This window comes from Myotis brandtii, unplaced genomic scaffold (assembly GCF_000412655.1).
Source record: "Myotis brandtii unplaced genomic scaffold, ASM41265v1 scaffold112, whole genome shotgun sequence".
Taxonomy (NCBI): Eukaryota; Metazoa; Chordata; class Mammalia; order Chiroptera; family Vespertilionidae; genus Myotis; species Myotis brandtii.
In genome coordinates this window covers 14,537,168-14,547,227 of record NW_005353838.1, presented here as the reverse complement: position 1 = coordinate 14,547,227, position 10,060 = coordinate 14,537,168, and the positions used below count along the sequence as shown (strand labels likewise).

The window sequence follows — 10,060 nt, the reverse complement described above, 5'->3', positions numbered from 1 at the left end:
GCCCCCAGCTGTTTGAGATCCTGGCCAAGACCCTGTACGGCCATGAGAAGAAAGGTCTGTTTGGGATCGACCAGCTGCTGTCCCAGGGCGTCTTCAAGGCGGCCTTCCCCCTGCACAAGGTGAGACCTGGGGGCTGGAGAGGTTGTGGTGGGGGTCTCGGACCCAGGCATGGGCTGAGTTCCTAGATGAGGGGTCTTGCTGTCACCTGTCGGGTCAGCTGTAGCCAGACAGGAAGCCTGTAATGTGACCAGGCCATGCTGCTGTTCAAGGTCCTGGGCAGCCAGGCACTGCCCTCTCAGCACACGAGAGGCCCAACAGCTGCATCTTCATGGGGGAGACTGAGAGGTCCCCTGTGCTCCCCAAATCTGGGTAAACTGAACAGTGAAGGGGCGCTCACCATCGTCCTGACAAAATGTCCACCGAGGTCTGGAGGCTGTTTATGCCCCTCACACCCGCAGCTGCCCACCGAATTCAGAGCTGCAGGAAGGGGCAGCAGGGTGGAGGGCAGGGTCAGGCCTGCAGCTGCTGTGTGAGGTACCGAGGGGCCACCTGAGGACATGCAGCGGAACGGCCAGCTCCACTTTGGCTGTGGGGCATCCCTCTTCCCGCCTCTGGCCAGAGCACAGGACGCACAGCCGGCCTCGCTTGCCCGGTGCTCGGCGGGTAGCACAGCCCCAGGCTGCAGAAGCCCACCCACCCAGAGATGCCAATCCATCCTGGACCACAGCTGCAGCTCCTCCTGGACGGAGACCCCGGGACCCCCGGGAGGCCGAGGTGCCCAGCTCAGATGCCTCTCCCGGAGGGGCCTTCCTAGATGCCCCCGGGACCCAAACATAACTCTGTCATCCTCGAGCAGCAACCCTGCGTCCAGGACACCAGGCACGTGGCCTTGCCCAGCGCTGAAGGCCTACACTTAGAATAGGGCCTGGTAGGATGCCCAGACCAGCCTGAGTCCCGCCCACTGGCTTCTCGTCCCCAGGGCCCCTTCACAACACCCCCTGAGGGCCCGTGGGCCCCTGGCCTCAACCAGCGGCAGGTCCTGTTCCAGTACTGGGCCCGCTGGCGCAAGTGGCACAGGTACCAGCCTCTGGACCACGTGCGCAGGTACTTCGGGGAGAAGGTGGCCCTCTACTTCGCCTGGCTGGGTAAGTCCCACCCACTGCCCCTTGGGGCCTCCTGGGCCCCCGACTTTAGTCTTCAGGGTAATAGTCTCCAAGAGGGGAGTGAGCACAGGGGCTGGGCTGCCAGCGTGCTGATCCCTCCTAGGCCAACACAGCCACTGGCCCAGGGCATCTTAACACCCCAGTAAGGGGCTGGGAACCCCCTCCTGCAGGTGGGCCTCCCCACTCCAGCCACCAGACCCGGCCCATGAGGCCTTGGTCATGTGGTGGGGGCTGCAGAGCCCAGGACAGAGGCTAGGACAAAGGGGCTGCCTGGGGGAACCTCTGAGGACTGTCCCCCTCACAACTGCCTCCCAGATGGCCCCAAACCCTGCTGGTTGGAGGTGGGTCTCTGGGGGACAACTGTGTCTGTGCAGACCCCCACCCGGCACTCAGCCCGGCGCTGGGTGCACAGACCCATCATGGTTGCTGACAGCTGGCTCCTGGGGCCCCTACCTGGCTCCCCTCTGCAGGGTTCTACACAGGCTGGCTCCTGCCAGCGGCCGTGGTGGGCACGCTGGTATTCCTGGTGGGCTGTTTCATGGTGTTCTCAGACACACCCACGTAAGTGCCCTCTCCCCTCAGCTCCCAGGCCTCACCCTGTGTTTCCGGGGAGGGTGGAAGGGGGACCCCACCTGCCAGACCCTGTGCAGAGCTGAGGGTGGAGGTGAACATGAGCACCTCCCGCCTTCCTGGATGTCAGAGGGCCCATGGATCTGGCTGGAAGGGTGACAGGTAGATAGGGGTGCTCCAGGACTGACCATCGGACAGGTGTGACCTCAGGCTGACACAGGTGAACAGGTGTGTTCCCACACTGATACATGTGCTCCAGACTGACACAGGTAGACAGGTGTGCCCCTAGAATGACACAGGTAGACAGGTGTGTTTCCAGGATGACACAGGTAGACAGGTATGCTTCCAGGATGACACAGGTAGACAGGTATGCTTCCAGGATGACACAGGTAGACAGGTGTGTTTCCAGGATGACACAGGTAGACAGGTGTGACCTCAGACTGACACAGGTAGACAGGTATGCTTCCAGGATGACACAGGTGGACAGGTGTGCTCCCAGACTAATTGTATTGGTACCTTTGTTTCTTGGAATAGTGTAAGCTTTCCTTTTAATAAACAAAAGACAGGGCTTGAATTTTACTTTATTATGGAGCTGAAATTTCAAAAAGTTATCTCAAAAATTATCATTGCATGTATTTTAAAGAAATGCTGGGCCTGGCAAGGGCAGTGGCGGGAGGGAGAGGACAAGGGGCAGACCTGGTGGGAAGGGGTCCCCGTGCTCCAGCACCCCCTTCCACTCTGAAGGCAGGAGCTGTGCAGCAGCGCTGATAGCTTCCAGATGTGCCCACTCTGCCTCAACTGCCCCTTCTGGCTGCTCTCCAGCGCCTGCGCCCTGGTCCAGGTATGAGGAAGGGTGGGCGAAGGGAGGAAGGCAGCTCCCTGGGTCCTGGTCCTGCCCCCCCGTGACCCCAGCTCTGTGGTGATGTCTGCACCTGGCGTGGGGTTGGGACTGGTGCGCCCCTTGGCGGAGTGCCTGCACCAGTTGGTGCCCAGCGGTGGGCCCTTACTCTTGTTGCTGTTATTGTCTGTAACTGACCAAGAGGAACCAGAGGACCCCCAAAGGCAGGCACAGCTGAGCCTCCAGCTTAAGAGGTGGGGGCAGGAAGCTCCTCGGAGGCCTTGGGCCCGGTGGGCCCCCACAGCCGCCCAGCACACTGTGGGGTGTTAGCTTTTCTTTGTGGCCTCACCTGCAGCCCCCACACACCCGGCTTGGAGCTCTTGGTGCATTGTTGGGGCCCAGACCAGACACACCTTTGACACACTCCTGGCATCCGTCTGTACCGTTTCCTAGGGCTGCTCTAACACATTCCTGTTCTTGAAACAACAGGAATTACTTTCCCGCAGCTCAGAGGCCAGAAGTCCAAACTCCGGGTGTTAGCAAGGCTGGCTTCCCCTGGCCTGTTCCCTGCCTTGCTTTTACTTCTGGTGGCTGCACCACCCCAATTTCTGCCTCTGTGTTCACGTGGCCTTTCCCTCTGGGCACCTGTGCCTATCCCCCTTCTCTTCTGTCACAAGGATTTGCCCCTAAACCGGGGTACTTTCATGTAGAGACCCCACCTTAATTACACACACAAAGGCCCTTGTTCCAAATAAGCTTACCTTCCAGGTGGGGGCCACAATCCAGTCCACTACAGTCCACCCTCTGGCCCCCAAAACGTCAGGTTCGTGCAAAATTACAGTCACTCCAACCCAACATCCCCAAGTTCTAAACTCAAGTCCAAAAATCTCCCAAATATCAACAGCTCAAAAAGTCCAAAACCTCACCTAAATTACGTAAGTCGTTATGGGGGAGACTCGGGTGTGGCCGCCCTGGGGCAACATCCCACTATCTGTTGCCCCATGCCGGGGAACAAGTCGCCTGCTTGCACAATACGATGCGTTGCTCAAGGGAGAAACTGAGGCACAGAGGGGCCAGCAGTCTAAGCGAGTGTGAACCACGCGCCCCGCCCGCAGGCTGGCCGGCTCTTCGACCACGGCGGCACCGTCTTCTTCAGCGTGTTCATGGCCCTGTGGGCAGTGCTGCTCCTGGAGTACTGGAAACGCAAGAGCGCCACGCTGGCCTACCGCTGGGGCTGCTTCGACTACGAGGACATCGAGGTGGGTCGGTCCCCAGACCGTGGCCACTGCCCACGAGGCCGCCACTAAGCATTGGCTTCCTTCCAGGAGAGGCCGCGGCCTCAGTTTGCCGCCTCGGCCCCCACGACAGCCCTGAACCCCATCACCGGCGAGGAGGAGCCCTACTTCCCCAAGAGGAGCCGTATGCGCCGCGTGCTGGCCGGCTCTGTGCTGGTGCTGATGATGGTGAGGGTCCTGCCATCCTCGCTCCCTTCACGCCCCTTCCTCCTGAGCTGCTGGGGGCAGCTGTTGTCCCCCCTACTCCTGGGACCCGGGAGACACTTGCTGCCGTAGAAAGGCCCTCATGTGCCTGGGCTCCAGAGAAGGCGCCAAGCTCAGGGCCAGGGCAGGGGGTCTGGGTTGTAAGACATTGAGTGTGTGTGGGCAGGGACTCCCAGAATGTTCCCCACGGATGTGGGCTTGGGGCATCTTCAAGCATGGGGGGGGGGGCGGATGGTTGATTCTCAGCACTTGGGACCAAGAACAACGCACAGTGGCTCCCTTGACACCGGGATATCGCCCACCTGTAATTCTAAATGGCCTCCCAGCCCCCTCCCTCCCCAGCCCCCCATCCTGCCTCCCTGTCCCTCCAACAACCCACTGGAAGAAGCACGGAGCACAGCCAGGCCTATAAGTGGGGGCTGTGGCCTGAGGGCGCTGGAGTCCCAGGCCTAGGCGTGGGGGCTCACGCACGTGGTCACCCATAGGTGGCAGTGGTGGTCATGTGCCTCGTGTCCATCATCCTGTACCGCGCCATCATGGCCATCCTGGTGTCCAGGTCGAACAACACCCTCCTGGCAGCCTGGGTGAGCCTCCACTGCCTGCTCCTGCTGGGGGGGGGATGGCTCGGGACCACCCCCAGCGCCAGCTCTGATCCACCACCTGTCACCAGGCTTCTCGCATTGCCAGCCTCACAGGCTCCGTGGTGAACCTGGTCTTCATCCTTGTCCTCTCCAAGATCTACGTGGCCCTGGCCCACATCCTGACAAGATGGGGTGAGTGGCCAAGGCTGAGTGCCGACTCAGGACCATCCCAGCCCTGCTGCCCGAGGCAGAACACACTTCCTTGCAGATCACAGGGTCCTCCAGTCTGAATGAGGCACAGATGGGATGTGAGACCCGCCCCCAACTGTGAGCAGTACCTGAGGGTGGAGACAGGAGGGTCCTCTGGGGCACCCAGGCCTTGCCCTGCTGCTGGGGTGCCCTTACCCTACCCCCACCCCGTGCACAGGGCCGTTCGAAGCTGAGCTCCCCTGGGACGTTCTGCCCAGCCCAGGCCCCCCTGTGTGCCCCTGCTTTCTCAGTGTCTGAGAGAGAACTAGAGGTGGCTGCAGAGTGAACTCCTTCCTTCTCCTCCTCTGCCCGCCCCCACTGCCTGCCTCTCCCCCCACTTTCTCTACTCTCCCATTTCCTAAAGGCAAAAGCCAATGAACCAGTTCATTCATTCCACACATTGTCTATTAGCAGCCCTGGTCTAGGAGTGGGACAGAGAGCTCAGTGTCCACCTGGGGGGAGCCTTCGGGTGAGCAGGTGTCCCAGGGAGCCCCCACCGTGTTCCTGCAACAGCAGGGCCATGTGCATCCCGTTTCCGGCCTCAGGTGTCCCCTCCAATTCACCTTTTACGCCCCGACCTCTGTCTCGGCACCGGCTTTCCAGGCACGGTCACCCCAGCCTCAGACTGTCACTCCGCTCGGCCTCTGGCTACTCTCTGTGCCCTGCCATTTCACCCTCAGCATTGCTGGGGCTTATCACCTGCCAGCTCTTCCTGCACCAACATAACGTTTTTAGATGATTTTGAAATTAGAACTTGAGGAAAGCTGCCGTTTGCCCCCTTCCTGAACGAGGTTCTGTCCAATATCTGGGCAACACGGCTTTCCTCACTCCCTGGACGGGTGAGGTGGTTACAGGGCTGGGCTGTGGGGGACTGAGTGAGCCTCTCTGCCCAGAAATGCACCGGACGCAGACCAGGTTTGAGGACGCCTTCACCCTCAAGGTGTTCATCTTCCAGTTCGTCAACTTCTATTCCTCGCCCATCTACATCGGCTTCTTCAAGGGCAGGTCAGCACTGTTTCCCCTGGCCGCACCTCACCCTGGTCCCTGCTCCTGCGCTGCCCCAACCCATGTGGCCCCAGAGGCTCAGGGAGGGTGGGGATGACAGTCCAGGAGGCCTGGTGGGGACAGCAGCTGTCCTGGCTCAGGGCCTCAGAGCAAATGCAGCAAGGAAGATAGTGGGGGGAGAGGGAGGGGCAGCTGATGGCACCTCCTCACTTGCGGCCTCAGGACCTCCATTTCCTCTAGGTTTGTGGGGTACCCAGGCAGCTACCACACCTTGTTTGGGGTTCGCAACGAGGAGGTAAGTGTGTAGGGACTGACACCCACAGGTCCTGCCCCCTAACCTCCATCAGAATGTTAATTTGCAGGGATTCTTTCTGCCCTCCCCCTCACAGTCGCAACTGCCCCAGGACCCCCACAGCAGGCTCTTCATAGCATTCTCAGACCCCCACCCGGAACAGCACCCACACAACACAATCGTGTCCTCATGTGTCACCCTTTCCCCACGCTGACCTGACTTGTGAATCAGGTCAGTGTGGGGAAAGGGTGACGCTTCCACTGCCCAGAGCTCCGCTGGGAACATAGAGGCTGGTGACTCTCCCAGGGCTCGGAGTCCACTGTGGGCACCTGGGCTTGCCCTGTCCCACCCTCATAGACACTGACGAAAGCCCCTTGAGATCCCCAGGCATCTGGCTCCTCACTGGCTGAGGGCACAGCCTGGGTGGAGCTGGAACAGTGCACAGGTGGTCTCTGGGCCAGGGCGGTGGGGCTCCAACTGCTCTGCCGAGTGCCTCTCCTGGAAGACCCTCTCCTCTCTGGCCGGAAGGGCTCCCTCCTTCCCATGGGTCTGGTCTGTGACCCAACCCCACTGCCTGCAAAGCGGCCAACCCCGAGGAACAGTCTAGCTTCACATGAGCGGGGAGGGGCTTTTCAGGGACTGGGCAGCTGGGACCCCAACTCAGGGGGCTTTTGGTCACCAGTGGGAAAAGTTCCAACGCACACTGGCTTAACGAAAACAGAGTTCCTTCCCGTCTGCTCCTATAATGAAACCGGTCAGGTCCTGTGTGCTCAGGTGGGGCTGGGTGCTGGCGTCTGAACAAGGCTGCCCTACTTCCCCAGCACTGGCCTTGTGCTCGGTCAGGTTCTCCCAACCCCTGGGAGGCCAACATCCCAACAGCACAGGCTGACGCCCTCTTGCTTGCGACCCCTGTGCAAGGTATGCTGTCTCAGGAGCCCCCCCTAACGCCCCCGTGCACCTCTCACTGGCTGGAATTGCTGAGGCCACATAGTGGGTCCTCCCTGGAGCCACGGGGCCAGCATCAGCCTCACGCCATGTGGGTCTCCAAAGAAAATCTGGGTGCCCTGCAGCAGTGGCCCTGGTCATTCCCACGCATTGTCCACTGACCTTGGGGAGACAGTGGGGGGCTTCGGTGAAGTCTGGGGGTGGTCTGGGCAATCCATGGCATATCTGAAGGGGAGAGGGACATGGCAAGGGCCACCTTTCAGGGTTAGAGGAGGTTGGGTGGGGAGGAGACCCCCTCCCCGGCACTAACCTGGAGCTTGGCTGTGCAGTGTGCGGCAGGAGGCTGTCTCATCGAGCTGGCTCAGGAGCTCCTGGTCATCATGGTGGGCAAGCAAATCATCAATAATGTGCAGGAGATTCTCGTCCCGTGAGTCCCCCACTTGCCCTGGGCAGCATCCAGGGACCCTGGGACGGAGTGTCTGGGGCAGTAGCCCCAACCCAGTCCCAACCTGGAAAGAGGTGGAGGGAAGCCAGGTGGGCCCCTCCTGGACCTGGCTGTCTCACCTGCAGGGGAGGGGAGGGTCTGCCCTGCCACCTGCCCCATGGGCTCTGTGACACCCGCAACCTGTGGTTGCTGTGTCAGCATATTGAGTTCTTTTGTCCTGGCCAGCTTCGTTGAGGGAGGAGGCCCATCCTTTCTGTAGCCCCTCTGGCCAGGACACTCTGCAGCACCCCCAGCCAAGGCAGCACCAGAGGGGGGGTCCAGGCGAGGCCCCCCGCCTCAGGTTCCCCGCCACTGGGGTCCTTTCTCCCCAATGCCACCCCCACTGGCACCACTGTGCTTCCCATCCAAGCAACTGGACCCCCTCCCAGGCAAGAGCCCTTGCAATGACTGCCCAAGGCTGGGCCCAACCTGGACATCTTGCCATCTCTCCCGCACACCCGATCTCCCACAGACAGCATGGACTCCCCTGGGCACCTCGAACTGTAGCTGTGGGACCCTAGCCAGCCCATGCCTCTCTTTGGGTGCAGTCAGTGCTGTGCAGCTGAATTCCAAGAGATCATGAGTTTGGGGTGTAGTTGGTGCCTGTAGGGCCTGGATGCGTGCTGACAACGCCACATACACCTATTCCCCTACATATGACAAAGTAACAAGCACACATGCTCCCTTTGACACAGCGATGTCCTCATCTGCTCACTTCCACCTGGACATACCTCTTGGCACCTCTTTGCATGTCCCAGGAGGAACCCATCCCCCCAAAGCTTTCATGAACAATGGGGCACTGCAGGGGAGCTGGGGGAGGGGCTACCCCCAGAAGGAGGCAGATGCGCTTGAGGGTTCTACAAGGCCTGGCCAGCCTGCTGTGCGGGTCCCAGGGTCCAGACCCTCTCCCTGCTGCCTTCAAACTGCAGAGCAACCAGCTGGAGGAGCAAAAGCTATTTTCCTGGGTGTTTCCACCTCCAGGAAGTTCACGGGCTGGTGGCAGAAGTTCCGGCTTCGCTCCAAGAAGAGGAAGGTGGGGGCTTCAGCTGCTGCCAGCCAGACGCCCTGGGAGGCAGACTATGAGCTCCTGCCCTGTGAGGGCCTATTTGATGAGTACCTCGAAATGGGTAGGTGCCCCTGGGGGCCTCCAGCCTCAACATTCCTCTGTCTCCCTTGAAACATGATGTGGGTGGGGACAGAGGGTCCCTAGTGGAGCCAAGCCTACAAAGGATCCCGAAAGGACTTGGGATCGCAGTGGGGAGTGCCTGAGAAAGGCAGGCTGGAGATGGGAAGGGACAGCGCCCCGGGCACAGAGGTTGCGAAGAGGACTGGGGGCAGTTGATGGAGCTCTCCTGGAGTGGCCTTAGTCCCCCACCCCAGTAGGCATCTGCTAGACTAGAGCCTCCTGTAGGAGCTAGGAAGGAAGCTGGGTGCTCAGGAGACCAGGCACTAGGGGTGGGGACAACTGCCCCTGACAGTAAGGCTGCACCTGGGAGGCGACCGGCCTCAGGTCCCCTGACCAATGGAGTCCCATATGGGAGTTGATTCCAGAAAATTTCTTGATGCCCACACTCTTTGCCAGACCCTCAACTGTGCCCTCTCCAGGTGGAGGCCGGTGCCTGTACTCATTTCCTGCACAGGATGGTGCTCTTTTGGGGGACAGGATGTTTGTCCCAGCAGCCCAAGGTCTTACTCTGAGATCATGGCACACTTCAATGGAAAGTGTTGCATCTGAGTCAAACACATCACTGAGCTCCCTGGCAGCCAAAGCAAAAGGGGCGATAGTAGTTGCATCGGTCCCTGGACAAGAGGGAGCAGACAGTTCACGTGCATTTTCATGATAATGTGTGAGTGGGGTTGACCTTGTGTGGCCCTACGCCACTGGACAGCAGGCGATGGGACCAAGGCTCTTCTTAGTATTTTACAGAGGAGCCAGCTGCTCCGAGAGGGGTAAATGGAGAAGGCCGGCCTAAAATCTACTCCCTTTCCTGCCAGAAGCCCACAGGGGAGGAGAGAGAATCCCAGACCTCAGGGAGCCCGGGGAGGCCCATGCCCCTCCTGCAGCTCTGTGGAGCAGTTAGGGGCAGTCAGGGAGGCTTCCTGGGAGCAGGGGCCCTGGTGCTAAGCCTAGGAAATGAATCAGAGCAGAAGCTGGCGGGCGGGGACAGGGCCTGCGGTGACACCTGCGCCCACAGTGCTGCAGTTCGGCTTCGTCACCATCTTCGTGGCTGCCTGTCCGCTGGCGCCGCTCTTCGCGCTGCTCAACAACTGGGTGGAGATCCGCCTGGACGCGCGCAAGTTCGTGTGCGAGCGCCGGCGCCCAGTGGCCGAGCGCGCGCAGGATGTGGGCATCTGGTTCCCCATCCTGGCTGGCATCACGCACCTGGCGGTCATCAGCAACGTGAGCGCTGGGTGGGGGGAGGTCAGGGAGGCT

At 60.6% G+C, this 10,060-nt stretch overlaps 1 protein-coding gene across 1 annotated transcript in view; it reads left to right on the top strand.

Moving 5' to 3' along the window:
* ANO7 (anoctamin 7) overlaps positions 1-10,060 on the top strand; it is a 28,475-nt gene that overhangs the window by 10,362 nt on the left and 8,053 nt on the right. Inside the window, exons 9-21 of the mRNA XM_014547184.1 lie at positions 9-119; positions 980-1,145; positions 1,634-1,724; positions 2,478-2,574; positions 3,687-3,830; positions 3,897-4,034; positions 4,556-4,654; positions 4,741-4,843; positions 5,794-5,905; positions 6,146-6,200; positions 7,472-7,569; positions 8,608-8,753; positions 9,822-10,057. Of these exons, the coding sequence (XP_014402670.1) occupies positions 9-119; positions 980-1,145; positions 1,634-1,724; positions 2,478-2,574; positions 3,687-3,830; positions 3,897-4,034; positions 4,556-4,654; positions 4,741-4,843; positions 5,794-5,905; positions 6,146-6,200; positions 7,472-7,569; positions 8,608-8,753; positions 9,822-10,057 (1,596 nt within the window). The remainder of the gene's footprint in view (positions 1-8; positions 120-979; positions 1,146-1,633; positions 1,725-2,477; positions 2,575-3,686; positions 3,831-3,896; positions 4,035-4,555; positions 4,655-4,740; positions 4,844-5,793; positions 5,906-6,145; positions 6,201-7,471; positions 7,570-8,607; positions 8,754-9,821; positions 10,058-10,060) is intronic.